The following is a 15,394-nucleotide window of genomic DNA, read 5'->3' as shown; positions in this document are numbered from 1 at the left end:
AGGCTTTGAAGTCATTTCACTGACATCAAACTTGGAAATCCTTTGTAAGAACTGAGATGCTTTAAGGACTGTTTAATAAAGCACTCGACTGGCAAAGGAGCAAATATTTTATCAGGCTGACACTGAGTGCTTTTTGTTTCGAGTTTTGGGGGAAGTGGGGCTGGCAATTACGTTTCATTGGTATCCTTTTCCTCTTGTTATCATTGGTGTATCAATTGCTGGGAAAACAAAATGCACGTTTTTTAAAATTTACTGTAAAGTAACGGCTCTCTTGTTTGTTTTGTTTAGCTCTGTGTTCTCAAAACAGCTCATTTGTCTTTGCTTAGTTGGCGAATATAATGTTTTGATTGAAAACGATACTAAATAATCAGTTAAACGGGATATTTAATGACAGGAAAAATTGTTTAAAATATTTTTTTCCCATAGGAAAATCATGCACTTTACTTTTCAAGCCTAAGAAGTCTTTTAATGCTAGCATGAGTCTGCATTCTTCCTACGGTCTTGCTCCAAAAGTAAACATGTGGGTCCACCACGTGTGTGAAAACCGTGGAGGTCAAGGTATAGTAAATCTCAGGACCTCTGATGCAAGAGAGATCCCTAGAGTAAGTCCAGTTTTTCCCTGATACTACTTTAATTTAGACTTTCTTAGGTTCTCAACCTGCTGCCAGTTTGCCTTCCCCGTGGGAAGCTGACCTACTGTGTGAGAAGCAAGCCTGGTAGATGAGGGCAGAGGAGTGGATATTGTCTACGTAGACTTCAGGAAGGCCTTTGACACTGTCCCCCGTAAGATCCTCACAGACAAGCTGCTGATGTATGGGCTGAGCGAGCAGACAGTGAGGTGGACTGGAAACTGGCTGCATGGCCGGGCCCAGAGGGTGGTGATCAGTGGCACGAAGTCTAGTCGGAGGGCAGTGACGAGTGGTGTACCTCAGGGGTCAATGCTAGGTCTGATCCTGTTTAACAGCTTCATTAACAATCTGGATGATGGGGCAGAGCGTGCCCTCGGCAAGTTTGCAGGTGACACCAGACCAGCAGGAGTGGCTGATACATCAGAGGGTCACGCTGCCATGCAGAAGGACCTCAACAGGCTGGAGAAATGGGCCGACAGGAGCCTCATGAAGTTCAACAAGGAGAAGTGCAAAGCCCTACACCTGGGGACAACTCCAGCCACCCGTGTGGGCTGGGGGCTGCCCCGCTGGAAAGCAGCTTGGCAGAAAAAGACCTGGGGTGTCCTGGTGGACACCACGTTGACCATGAGCCAGCGATGTGCCCTTGCTGCAAAGAATACTAATGGTGCCCTGGGCTGCACGAGGAGTGTTGCCAGCAGGTCGAGGGCGGTGATCCTTCCCCTCCCCTCAGCACTGGTGAGGCCACAGCTGGAGTGTTGTGTCCAGCTCTGGGCTCCCCAGTACAGGAGAGGCACAGACACACTGGAGAGAGTCCAACAAAGGGCCATGAAGATAACGAAGGGACTGGAGCATCTCACGTACGTGGAAAAGCTGAGAGAGCTGGAACTGTTCAGCCTGGAGAAGAGAAGGCTCAGGGGGGATCTCAGCAATGTATAGAAGTAGCCGAGGGGAGGGTGCAGGGAGGACGGAGCCAGGCTCTGTCCAGCGGCAGGACCAGAGGCAATGGGCACAAACCGAAACACAGGAGGTTCCCTCTGAATGTCAGGAAGCACTCTTTCACCGCGAGGGTGACCGAGCCCTGGCACAGGCTGTCCAGGGAGGTTGTGGAGTCTTTGTCCCTGGAGATATTCAAAAGCCGTCTGGCCATGGTCTTGGGCAAGTGGTTGTAGGTGGCCCTGCTTGAGCAGGGGGTTGGAACAGAGGACCGCCAGAGGTTCCTTTCAGCCTCAACCCATCTGTGATTCAGTGACTCTGAGCAAGCAGAGTATGTGATGAGGCTGAGAGGCAGGGAGGGGAGGGCGGCAGGACTTTCCCAGGGGCGAGCAGCCCTCCAGGTTGGCTTTTGGGAAGCTGCCGGTGAGAAGATGCTCCCCCATGGCCACGCAGGCAGCACCTCCTCACCGCAGGTGCTCAGGGCAGGGGGGTGATTGCTGGGTCACCGACGCACCCATCCCAACACAACGCTGCAGCCGCCGCCATCCCCATCCCAAGGGACTATGTCACGCTTTGGGAGGAGACATCTGCATGCTGCTGGCAGCATCGAGGGAAAGGTGATTGAAACAGATACTTCTGCAGTCGCAAAAGCGGTAACTTGCCTTCCCTTTTTGAACAGAAATTTGGAGTGCGAAAGCTGCACTGAGTTGGAAGAGCCTGCTGGGTGGAAGGGACATCACTGAGCTGGGTGGCACGTGACTCAGCAGTAATTATGGCTGGCAAATTTATATTTGTCCTTCACATGTCACATTTAATACATCAGATTTCCGTGCACTGTCTCCGCCTCAGAGTGTGTGTTCAGCTTACTGCGGGCTAAGCAAGCTGCCACTGTTCAGGCATTTCTGTACTATGCCAAGGGAAAAAAAATAAACCACCATTCAAAAGGTTTTGTTTTCAGGAACTTGCTGCAAGGTTCCTCCAAGCGTGACAGTTTAGAGACCTCAGGAACAGGGATGTGCAGTGAATATGAGAAACGAGCATCTGGGAATAGCAAGATCAATCTCAAGTAATTTCAAAGTAGCCCTGTTTTTATAGTGCCTGCTTATATATAATACTGTATGTTGCGTGAGTCGTGGTCCTTTTGAAAGTAGGAGACCATCAGTTAAGTGTTATATCCAGTTAGTGGACTAGTTTGTGAATGGAGCAGAGGAAGGGAAAAGGCATCTAGCAGTACGGCAGCATGTGCCATCTCTCGTATGCTTGGGGTATGTCGTGGTTTCCACTGCAAATGTAGGGTTTTTTTGTGAGGTGTCCAAATTGGGTATAAAAATTCACTACAGGTTGATATTTGTCAGGCAAATGCTCTATTCCTTCTACAGCACTTACCGTCTGTCTTGTATATATTGCCCCTGGGTATAGAGACACTGGTTTGAGACCTGTGACAGGATCTTTTTTTCAATTGGTCTGATTTGTTTTTAAATGAGAAGAAAGTGAGTTCTCTCCTCCCTGGAATAGATTGCTAACTACAGGCTGTTGACAACAGTAATATAGTTAGCAAATATATGACTCTAACGCGGCTCTTTGCAGGTGATTAGCCTGTGCAATAGGCAGACCACCGTGGTATTTCTCAGCTGAACTATTTGAAAGACCAAAGTACAATCAGCCAGTCAAGCCTCTGCATTTGGGAACGATTGTGCTGCGTGCCGAAGCAGTGTATACATATTGTCAGTGTCCCATCTATAACATGCCATTTTGCACTGCCATAATGATTTCCTTTCCCTCTCGTTCCCCCCAGGGCTTAACAGCCTGGATGGGAGCCTTGACACAAATAGGTTTGCCTCCCAGAAGGTTCCATAATGCAGCGGTGGAAAATAAAAGTACCTGTTGCATGAGCTGCGTGGGAGCCTTGTTACTCTTCTGGTGTCCTCTGAAGTTGTCTGATGAGATGCTCTTATTTTAACTGCTCCTCGGCAGCGTCCAGCTCATCCTCTGCCGTGTAGCTCCTGTAGAGTGAGAAGTAACACGGGGCAGCGCGTGGGTGCGCGGTGAGCAGGGGACATTGTGCAGAGGGACGGGGAGCAAAGGCTGCGGGTGTAGCTTTCATACTGGCAGGGGTACCCTGGTGTAGCCCTCCCTCCTCTCTCTGGCTGGTACCGTCTTTCCAATGCCTTTCTCGCCTTGCCCTTGGTCACTTTTGAATGGTGCCTCCTAAATCTTAACAAGGAGTTGCTGGGTAGTTGAGTCAAGGGAACAAGGGGGGAGAGGGCAGGGCTAAGCCAGGATGTTTGCTCAGTGCCCCTTGGAGGGGACAGAGAAGTGCATCCCCGGTGGTTCCCCATTGCTGATGACCAAGGTGGGGGGCATTGAGCCCCCTTTCCAGAGGCGATGGGACTGCATTTGGGGTCTGACTGTGAGCCAGCAGGGGGGGCGAAGGGCTGGTTGCCTTAACAAAATGTCCTGTGGGTCTCCTCCACTCTGCCTCTGTCCCGTACCTCAGAGGGAGGGTCACCATCAGCCTCCCTGCGAGCAGAAGGGACAGGTCCCACTGGCCCTCCGGGTGCCTCTGCACCTGGCCAAGGTAGGGGGCTATGAAACGCAGCACCCTGAATGGTGAAACAAGGTGGGGGAGAAGGCTGGTTCACCATTAGCTGTGAGTTGGTTACTCCTCTGCCCTTTGGTGCTCGAGGATTACACTACTAAAAGGGCATGCGGGATAGCCAGGACTGTCAGTCTCAGGTGCCTGAGTATGTGAATCGGTGGGAAACGTGAGAGGCAAACGCTGCTGAAATCATCTGTGGTTTTCATGTATGGGAGAGCCCACCTGTACATTATTTGTCTAGTAATAGCTCCTTGTATCTGGTATATGAAAGCTCACTTTATTCAAATACGTGTTTTTCTATTCTAGCAACAAAACACCAATAACACTATTGTAAAGCCTTTACTCGCGTATGGCTCGAACTATACAAAGCAAAATTTGCAGGATGGAAGATGACTAGATGACTTATAGTGGTTGGTCTGGGTCTATATGTGTCCTCGTTGCCCACTTGCATGTTTACTGCAGAAGGATGCAGAAAGATGGGTTGGGCTTCGGCCGCTGAGACTGCTGAGGACGGGGCAGGCCCAACCCTGAGCTCCTTCAGAAACCCGTGTCTCAGCAAGGCACGGGCTGGGTGTGTGGTTTCGTGGAGTGTTGAGGGTGACAGGGCATGCTGGTGGCCGACCAGCCCGACGGGGACCGGGGGGTGCAGGACCTGTTTGGGCGCTTGCTGCGGGGGGTGCTCGGCAGGTCTGCTGCCCTCCCAAAGGGTGGTGGGGCGTCCCCGTCAGGGATGCTCTCACCATGACCCTTGTTAATGGGCTTCTGCAAAGCAAAAATCAAACATGTTGCTTCTGGCAGGAGGATCAGCGATGGCAAGCAGTGAGTTTTGGCAAAACATTGAAGTCCAAATCCATCCTTAATTTTGTCCCCAAGCTGTTCCATTAAGTCAAGATTTGTAATTTTGGTTTGTGTTTGATACTGTGTTTATACTGAAGGGAAGCCCGATTTTTCCAGGGGGTACTGAGCAGGGCATCCCACAAAGGGAGCATCTGAGAACCTTCCCATAGTGTGATTTGAATTCTGTGCAGATAGGGAAGTACAAGCTGCGGTACGGGCGAGCACGCAGAGCACGGGGATAGCTGCGTACGGTGCGGTGCTGCGGTCCCACAGGAAGGCATGCAACAGCCCTGAGAAAAGTCTGTTGCACGGCCATCAGCAGGAGATGAAAAAAATAAGCTAGAGTTATCAGCACCCTTTCATGGCATTTCTGTATAGCTAACATACCATTTCCTGTACAGTTACACACATCATTGCACAGTGCCATGAACTTAACTCTTATCAGCACCCCGGTGGGAATGCCTGGGTTATTTACAATAGGGCTCGTTTCAGTGTTGCAAGCTTCTTTTCAATTAAAACAAAGAGCAAATTAAATATTAAATAGATAAGTAGGCAAAGTGAAATTAATTGATTTTCTGGCACTGAGGTGTGGTAGACAGAGGAAACTTAAAGCAATTTCACTGAATTATATTACCTTCATTTGTGTATATTAGGTACATGAAACTTGTTTTAAAAGCTGAGTAACTCTGAATAATGTATGTGCAGTGAAGCAGCAATCTTAACCAGACCCCCCCCAAACCCCAAACCCAGCGCATGTTTCAGGTTGATTTTTTATTAAAGGAGAAATATAGTATAGCTATCACTGTTAATACCAACACTGAAACATCACTTTAAAGTCATCTCCATGTTGACTTACAGTTTTGTACCTTGTACTCGGTGTACGTAGTATAAAAGAGGAGTCTAGGAACTACAAAACACCTCTTTGGACAACTTCAAACTGTCTCTTGATCCCAGATCTTCAAATGTTTCCGCTTTTGAGGCTTGGGGACTTGGATCCTTTTCACTCTGTCTGCTTACTGACCTTGATAATAGGTGTTTAGTGTAATACATCTTTAGCAGCCCTGGGATTGCCTCCCAGGTGAAACTGAGAATTGCCTTACAGGGTGCAGGAGGCAGTTGTGCTGGGACTCCGCTGTACCTGGCAGCTGGCTACTGCCAAGCTGCAGGCTGCGGGCAGGATCGTGAAATATTTTTGTGTGTGTGTGTGTGTGTGTGTATGTCTTTTTTTTTTTTTTTTTTCTATTTTATTTTAGTGATCACATGCTCAAGAAGCAGGTACACTGGAAGTAAGGAAAACTTCCACATAGGAGAGGTGAGGGGGGAAAAAAACCTCACCCCAAACCCATAAACCTGGGTCGAGGGCTGCATCTCACCTTTCTTGTCTTCTCCTTCCCCTCACACAGTGGGGCCCTCCCAGAGGCAGTGTAGGGCCACGAGCTCAACAATCTGTATTTATAGATCCCAGAAATATGTAGGATTCAGTGTGGAAAACAATATTTGACTATGCTTTAAAAAAACCCCAAACAACCAAGCCCACAGGCATTTCTTCAAGGTGTCTGATGGTGATAGATGAGCTCTTCTTCCCCTCATCTAGATACTTCCTCTGCCTGCAGCCCTGTCACCTTTTAAAGCAGCAATGGGGGGATTTTATTACGGCTTATACTTTCATCTTCATCCGTGATCTGTCTCTCTCTCCATGGGTCTGTACAGCATGCTAATCCCTCAAGTCTCTTACGCAGCATAATTTTCATCTTAATTTTTCTATTTCTCAACATTAAATGGGTTTGCCAGGGGAACAGGGGTCATTTCCTGTCCCCGCCAGATCGTTAATTCTCTATGAAAACACCGCGATCTCACGCTTCTCAAGCAAACAGAAACATCGGGAAAAGCCAGTGTTATGTGCAAAATACTCAGCTGTGCTGCAGCAGCTGGAGGAGCAAAGATGCTGGTGTATGCTGCAGAGACCACAGGGTTTTAAAATGGTCATTTTAAAAACAGGGAGAGATTATATGAGAGCAGCAGAAAATGACTTTTTAATTCCTTAAAACAGAAACAACAACATCTATTTTTTTCCAGCTTGTATCTGCTGAGCGGTCTCCTCATTGTCTTTATTTTTAGAAATGATTGCTCTTCCCTCCCCCCCCGCCCCCCCAAAAAACCCCGACTGGTGCAATTTTTTTTATACTGACTCTTGTCACTTTCTGAATAAGGGATTTGATTTTTGCTCTTTTTTTTTCGGTGCTTGGGCACCTCTGTCTGCCTGTAATCTGTCTCAGCCAAAGCTGGAAAAGGAAACAAAAACCCCTCAACCCTGTATTTGTGAATGCTTTCTGCAGAACATTTCATGAGATGAGAAAAATCCGGAGTTATTCTCCTTAAGCCAGCAGCAGGAGAGGAAAAGAAATGACTCATCTGTTTACTTTTAAAAATCCTTTTTAAGAACTCAAACGCGTCTGATAAATTATTAGCATTTTACCCAACCAGCCTCCGCTATTAACTCCTGGCATTTCTGTAGTCTTGCGCTCACTGTAGCATCTTGCTGCCAAATCCAAGGATTTACAAGTCTCAGGAGAGACTTGGGAGATTTCCCGCTTCCCTGCCTTGGCCATTTTTTAGCCTTTGTTTGTGGAGTTTGTTGTTTTTTTTCTTTTCTTCCCTTTTCCCTGTCCCTTTGGCAGGTTTGTCAGTATTACAAACATCTATGTGAGCAAATAATTTCTGTAAGCGTCAGAGCCAGCGGAGCTCTTCGTGTGCTCTCAGATGCAGACACATCCCCAGGCTGGGAGTCCTTACCCATCCAATTTCGGAGCGGCGCTGCCCTCCCTATCATCCCAATGCCAGTGTGCCAGCCAGCCTGCAGTGATGGCACACGGTTTGCTCATAGGGAGCAGAATTCAGCCACGTGCAGGTGAAAAATGTAAATTTGGGGTGTGCCAGTGCTTTCCTGTGGTAACGGAGCTGAAACCGGACAAGTTTCCATGGTGATTATTACTACGGCAGGATGCGCGACACACTTTGGGAGAGGCACGGGCGGTGCCAGGCAGAGCAGCCATCCCCCAGACAAAGTCTGCTGGTGGCAGCTCGCAGGGTTGAAATTATTTATCGTTCTAAATAAATGCATGCGCAGCGCCATTAATTTACTGCTTTTTTTGGGGGCGGGGGGGGGCGGAGTGTAGTCTTTCTAGGAAATAGGCTGGAAATTTCACCGCACTCATGAATAGAAACCATCTCTGTCCTTTTTTAATTGCCATTTGCTTGGTTAATGTGAAGGGTTGGGCTGTCAAAATAAATTTGCAGTTGCTTTGATTTTTTTGTTATTCCTTGGGTCTTTAATCAATCAGCTGCTTGGTTCACACTACTGTCTCTCTCTAGCTCTGTGGCAGGGTGAGGGCCGGGGTTTGGGTTGGTTTTGCTTTGCCGTTGCCTGGCCACGCTCCTTTCTCACCCTGCACACGGCCGTTTCGGAGGTGCTGTATGCACCGTGCAGCGCGCGCCTGCTTGCATTTAGTAAATCCCACCGGGATGAAAAAGGGCCAAATGCTACAGGGGAACTGAGTACCCTTCGCTCAGGGTGGAATGTTTCTTAGCAGTGCTATTTTTAGAAATGTTTGTTTTGGGGGCTTTTGCTTGAGTTAAAACAGCACGCTGTTGCTCGGCTCTGCCGTGCACTGTCCTTTACGTGAAGCTTTGTTTAAAAACGTGAAACGGATGGTCTAAGTCCTTGTTCATCAGGCTGCGTACTGGGTGGAGGGGGGGGTTGCTGGCTGTAGGCAGTCCTTGAGGCCTTTTACATTATCTGTGTTTACAGCTAAATAGAAGTTCCTCAAAACTCTTCGTACAACACTCAGGGATGTATGTATATCCAGCATCGCTGTATATATAGTACACTGTCTTACGGAGCCGTTAGCCTGAAGCATGGAAACGTTTAGGAGCTTTTCTTTGGTGATGGGGGTCTTTAAAGGCAATTGCAAATATTATTTTAAGGAGGAGATTTATGCGCTGCCTAAAACATGTTTCTGGCTCGCAGGCCAAATTATGTCGGTGCCGATGCTCCCGGCAGCCCGGAGCCGCCGCGGGTCCCACTGACGGCGATGTAGAGGCGGCGCCGGCAAAGCCCGAGAAGCCCCGTGACATGGAGGAGCTGTACAAGGACGCCCCGAACCTGCCCATGGATGTCACCAGCCCGCCCTCGGCCATGGCCAACAACAAGCTGGAGAACGGGGTGGCCCAGCTGATCACGGCCGAGGCCTGGAACATCAACTCGGCCGACCTGATGAAGAAGGCCCTGTCCCCGCTGGTGACGGTCCCCGCGCCCTCCATCCTGACGCCGCCGGCCGAGTCGCAGAGCGGGGTGGCCCTGAAGGTGGCGGCCACCGTGCTGCAGCCCATCTGCCTGGGGGACAGCCCCGTCGTCCTGCCCATCCACCTGCAGGTCGCTGGCAGCGCCGCCCCGCAGATGCCGGCCACCAGCGCCGCGACCCCCTACGTCATGACCACCCAGGGCCCCGTCCCGCTGCCCGTCCTCCTGGAGCAGCACGTCTTCCAGCACCTGAACTCGCCCCTGGTGCTGCCCCCGGGGGCCGCCTGCCCCGCCAGCCCACTGCACGCCGGCCTCTTCCCCACCACCGCCGCCCCCCCTGTCGGGCAGCCCCAGCTCCTGGACCCCAAGCCCTCTGGCCAAGCGCAGGAGCCCGTCCTGCCCCCCGTCTTTCAGACGCCGGGCTTCGCCGCCGTCCTCCAGGACCTGTTTCCCTCGCAGGGCGCCCTGGGCTCAGCCCCCTGCCAGCCCCCCCCCGACTACGCCACCCTCCCGCCCCAGGCCTTCAGCTCGCCCCTCTCCCCACTGGTGCCCCCCGCGACGCTGCTGGTGCCCTACCCCGTCATCGTGCCCCTGCCCGTCCCCGTCCCCATCCCCATCCCCGTCCCCATCCCCGTGCCCCACGGCGCTGAGGCCAAGGCGGCCCCCGACCCGCCCAAGCCGCCGCTCTTCGCCCCCCACTCCTGCAAGGGCACTCAGACTCCCCTGGAGAAGGAAGAGACGAAGCCCTTCGACCTCCTCCACCCGCGGGAGCTTCCCCAGCTGAGCCGCCACACCGTCATCAAGATGGGCGGCGAGAACGAGGCGCTGGACCTCTCCATGAAAGGGCCGCCCGCGCCTCGGGCCAGCGAGGCCGCCCTGCCGCCACTGCCGCCCGAGGACGGGGCCCTGGACCTGTCCCTCGCCTCCTGCCGCAAGCCGGCGGGGCCCCTCGGGGAGGCGGCTGGCACCGGCCCTGCCGCCGCTGAGGCCGGCGGTCACCCCGCGCCGGACAAGCTGCCTGGCCCCGCTGCCCCCTTCGCCCCCTGCAAGCCCCAGGAGGCGTCGGGCAAGGCGGAGGGCCGGGGGGCGGCCGGCGGGCCGGCCGAGCTGCTGCGGCAGCCGCAGAAGTGGCTGGTGGAGCAGGCGGGCAGGGCAGGCTGCGAGCCCAAGGCCGGCAACAACATCGAGATCGTCAGCACCTCGCAGACAGCCAAAGTCATCGTCTCCGTCAAGGACGCCGTGCCCACCATCTTCTGCGGCAAGATCAAGGGCCTGTCGGGGGTCTCCACCAAAAACTTTTCCTTCAAAAGGGACCTGCCCCAGGACTCGGTGCTGCAGTGCTACGACGTGAAGAGCCCGCCCGAGCCCCGGGACAGCGCCGAGGCCCTCAGGAAACCCGTCAAAAACAGGAGCGTAAAGCTAAAGAAAATGAACTCGCCGGAGATACATATTCTTCCAATCAAGAAGCAACGGCTCGCTGCCTTTTTTCCAAGAAAGTAAATTATGGGTTTTTAGAGTTTTAAGATTATTATGAGGAGAAGAAGAAAAAAAATAAAAAAAAGATGCACTTGGTTTTAAACTCATTTAAAACTTTAAACTATCTTTGTAAGTTATTTTTGGGGGAAGGGGGAGAGGATCGGATGGAGAGTCCCTATAAGCTGGGTTGTTTTTTTTTTTTTTTTTTCCTTTCCTTTTTTTTGTTATTGAATTTTGACTTTTCATGGGAAACTGAATAAAAAGCAACCTATTTTTCAAGCAGATTGCACATTTTGCAGCTTTAATGGAGTAATGGATGAGTCAGAGGGGTAAGAGCTATTTTCACTGCCATAAAGTGCTTTGATGATGTAATTCTTCATAACGGTCAGAATGGAAATTTCAAAATAAATGTTTGTACGTGCTAATTGGTCGCGGCATTCTTTGTCATTTCTAACTCGCTTTCAGTATACAGAGAAGGTTTGGCAAAAAGTCTGTAAACTGTAAAGCGTTGCAACTGACTTGTGATCAGCCTAAAATGTTAAGAAAAAATAGCAGGCTAAGAAAAATTATATTGTCCTGCAGCACTGTTAGAGAGCACGTCACAACAGCCACTAACGATGCGCCCAAACAAGCTTCCAGGGAAGCGAGAGCAAGAGCAAGCGAGCAGTACAGCCCAGTGTGCACCTAATGCCAGCTTCATTGCGAGAGACTTGTAGGAAACAATCTTAAAATATTAAATAATGTTGTTAGTCATTTAAAAGAGAAAAGCCTAAAAGTTGGGGGAATTCGGTTGCCAGGGGGCAGGAGAGGAAGGAAAAGTCACATAATTTTTCCCAGCCTGACTACACATACATGGAAAGGTTGTTTATTGTTAGTTTTCTAAGTTTTTTTGATGGCTGAAATCAATGCACATGAAAGAGCAGAACTGTGTAACTTGATCACTCGGCAGTGTACAAGCCACCCACGTCAATGGAGAAATGTGAATGTACAACTAAAATAAAAGTTCTGGTAGGTTACGGTTTTGCACTTGTGTATGGAAACGAGGTGGACATGCATTATTTTTCTGTTGGCTTTTAAGTTCACATGGCTTGCCTGTAAAAACCCATCCCAGCGAAAGGATGAATGTGAGAGCAGGAGAACAATTTTTGGTGGGCACTGCCTTTTTTGTGGCTATACCTGTTACGTAGAAAAACTTCCCTTTTCTTGTTATTTCAAATTACATGTTCCCAGCACCGCACCAGTACTGTCTAAATAAAAAAAGCCATTGTAAACCCATCAGCTGGATGCTGTTGCACGCTAACTGTGCCTTCCTTTACCTAGCTGCAGCCAAGGAACTTCCAAGACTCCTCTTGGACAGTTTTGGGAAGGTTTTTGCAGTTGTTCATGCAATGAGAAGTTGCCCAAAGAAGCAGCTTCAGGGTTAGAAGTCTAATTGCACCCGTAGGCACCAGGGTCATGCCAAAAGCTGTTAAAACTTTTGATGCCAGCAGACACCAATTTGCTATTCAGAAAATGCATCTGCATTAGGAAGTTAGGAAAGGCATGCTGTTTCTCTTTTCTTGGGCTGAAGGATAGCTGCCCTCTCACTTAATATAAAAATGGGGGACTTTCACATAACCATAGCATCAAGTTCTGTCAAACTCTCGCTTTTTAAGTATTTTTAAAGCCTTTTATTTTTCCCAAAGCTGGCAGAACTGACAATGTTCAGAAGAGCATAAAGCGTTGATGGATTCGTTAATGTTTAGTCATTTGACTGTATTTTCTTAAAATATTTTTTTTCTTAATTGAAAATACTCTGCTACTTTGTTTTGCTCCTTCCAAGAAACTGTGCTGATGAAATGTGTCATCTTCTGGTTAGTGCAGTGCAGAGGCTCAGGATTTCAACATCCCTTGGGACAGCCATCCCAGTTGTCACTGTCCCACTCTGTTTCAGCTGGGCCCACTCCAGAGTGTCAAAAACCTTCCGAAAAATGTAGTTTTTTTCCCCAGGGCTACAGCAGATTCTTTAAAGAGAAGGAGGTCACAGCATTAGCTGCTGTCATTTTTATTCTGCAGTTGACAGAACCAAGTTCAAAAGAAGTTTCTGGGATTTTGTTTAAATTTTTTTTTTTTTTTTTTTTTTCCCAAAAAGCGTGTGCTTCTCACACTGGTTGTTACGTCTGCTGCACCGACCACCCTGATCCCCGCCACCTCTCTGCAAGCATCATCCCCCACAGCATCCTCAGCAGGCGGAGGGAGGGCATCCAGCCGCTGCAAGCCCTTCCTGCCAGCTACGGGGCACTGGCGACAGGCAGAGCAGCGCCCGTCGGCAACACTGGCTCAAGCTGCTGAGGTTCTCCCTCCTCTCCTTCGCAGGCCTTTACTGGGAGCTATTGGTGCTCCCACGTTAACTTCAATGCCCAGGCTACCTCCTGGCCTGCGCTCACACAGTGGTCTGGTTTAACTGAATTTAGACCACAAGCCCCAGAAACCCTGACAACAAATTAGGCTAAATCAGCTTTATACTATTATAAACCCATACAAGCACTTTCAAAACACTCAATGCCTACGGGCAACTAATTCACTTTAAAGCCAACTGGTACTGGTTGTAAAGGCAGACCAGACCAGCAGCCATGCAGATGCATCTTCCCCCAGGCCATTACAAGAGTAAGTGCAGCCTCTGCGCTCTGAAACGGCTGAGAAAACCACAACAGGCTCCAGCTGTCCTAGCATCCTCCTTTTCCCCACCCAGGACCAGCCCCCCTGGCTTTATGGGGCCGTCTCCAGAAGGACCAAGGTCCCCGGCACTGCTGGTCACTGTGGGTGTCCCCCATGGGGTGACACGGGCTGGAGACACCCCACTAGAAATGGACGGACAGAGCAGACTGGGCTCACCCGCCCAATGCCCAGCTTTTCCATTGCTTCAACTGCAATGGCAGGGGGATATTCCGAACAGCATCTTTCCAGGAAGGCTTAGGGCAGCTCCTGCTCCCTCCCCCTGCCACCCTTTCACGCAACCCTGTTGTTCAAGGCAGTGCCATGGGAGGAGGACCCATGCACCGGCACCTCTCCTGATGCTTAACTGTTGGGCAAACAACACTAAGTAGGGACCATTTGCCTCCCACCATCTCTCGTGTGTGAAGCCTGAGACCTACAGCCCATTGGCACGGGGGAGAGGCGGCCACAGAACAAGGCACTTAATTACACCAAGATTGAGCACTTCCACCTCCTCCTCGCCTCTAGCGGCAATTACAGATTTTGTATATTGGGCCATTAATTTTCTACAGGGCTACATTTTAACTGCTTCTGAAACTTCTGTATGAGGAGAAGGACGCGGAGCTGCACTCATGATATATGGCGCTTCCATTTCTGGTGGCTGTTAATGGAGACATTAATACCTCTTGTGAAGTTGAAGGGAAAGTCATTAAGCCATAATGGTAGGAGGAAGATGTTTTACAATGATGGGTATATGTAAGGTAGAAAGAGAGAGAGGAGCACTGCAGACCCTCAAGGGCACCCCTTGTTGGCTCCAAGCTTCCTTCGACTTGGACTTGGTGTGTGGGCTTTTAGTACAGGGTGGGTGAGAGGGTCGTGGGAGGGGGGTTTACCTTCTCCTCTGCTCTCTTCCCCCCATCAGGCAGGGGCTTTGCAGGAAGCCAGACACCAAATCGGAGGAGCATAGCAGGGCTGTGCGTCTTGGGTGAAGGCCATGGTACGTGGCAGCCTCCGGAGTGGGAGAGCTCAGATGCACCAGCTGGGAGCCTTCCTCCGCGGGGCAGCCGGTCCCCTTCCCCTGTGCTGCCCAAGGCACGGCCCTGGGACCAGGGGGGCACGGCTAAGGCTTCAGCACATGCAGTGAGCTGTTAGCAACAGAAATGAATCCGAAAGAAGAATGAGCAGCTCCTCAGCCAGAGAACTTACCTGAAACAGGCAGTTTTTAGGCTGAGAGAACAGACAAGCAGTCAGGTGGGAAGACAACAATTACGAGCGCAAGGAAAAGGTGGAGGGTGGGGAGATGAAAGCAGGCAGTGGAAGCTGAGATAAGAGCCACCTCCAGACCCGTGAGCATCACAGCATCACACCTTTATTCAAGTTAGCAAGCAGCCAGCCCGAGAACGAAGAGGAGAAGGAAAGCTGCGGCCCTTGGCCATAAGCAGACAGACAGAGAAAAGGAAGGTGTCAGCTTCAAAGGCAAGGCTCCAGGGCCACTCAGCTTAGCAAGAGCGGGAAGAAAGGTGAGCACTGAGAGCTGGGGGGGCAACATTTTCTTGGGCTGAAGGTGGCTGCGAAGTGAGGGGGGGGAGACCGTACATCAAACCACACAGACGCGGAGCACGCGAGGCAGCATGGCCTTCCTGCTCCTGCCCTGATGCAGCAGGTGACGGGGAAGAGCTGCAGCAAACCCAGCCCAGTGGGAAGGGGAGGGCAAGGAGAACAGCAAAGGCATCCGTTTCTGCGTATCACAGGCCTGAAGTAACACGCGCGACCTAGGCTCTCCTACCACCCACGCTCCTGCACACTGTAAAATTGATATGCCACTATGTCTCCCAACTTTTCTTTTTTAACATTTTCTGCTCAGCCCCCCCAGAGCACCTGGGCTATCACACCACCTTGCACATCCCTGCAGAGGTTTGACCCACA

General features: G+C 50.6%; 1 protein-coding gene across 3 annotated transcripts in view; it reads left to right on the top strand.

Moving 5' to 3' along the window:
- RAI2 (retinoic acid induced 2) overlaps positions 1-12,040 on the top strand; it is a 46,391-nt gene extending 34,351 nt beyond the window's left edge. For all 3 annotated transcript variants that reach the window (XM_049834884.1, XM_049834886.1, XM_049834885.1), the window contains exon 2: positions 9,026-12,040. In XM_049834884.1, coding sequence (XP_049690841.1) covers positions 9,131-10,798 — 1,668 coding nt within the window. In that variant the 5' untranslated portion in view covers positions 9,026-9,130 and the 3' untranslated portion in view covers positions 10,799-12,040. The remainder of the gene's footprint in view (positions 1-9,025) is intronic.
- Positions 12,041-15,394: the final 3,354 nt, after the last annotated feature.

Source organism: Accipiter gentilis, chromosome 32 (assembly GCF_929443795.1).
Source record: "Accipiter gentilis chromosome 32, bAccGen1.1, whole genome shotgun sequence".
In the NCBI taxonomy this organism is placed as follows: Eukaryota; Metazoa; Chordata; class Aves; order Accipitriformes; family Accipitridae; genus Astur; species Astur gentilis.
This window is presented reverse-complemented; position numbering and strand designations above follow the sequence as displayed.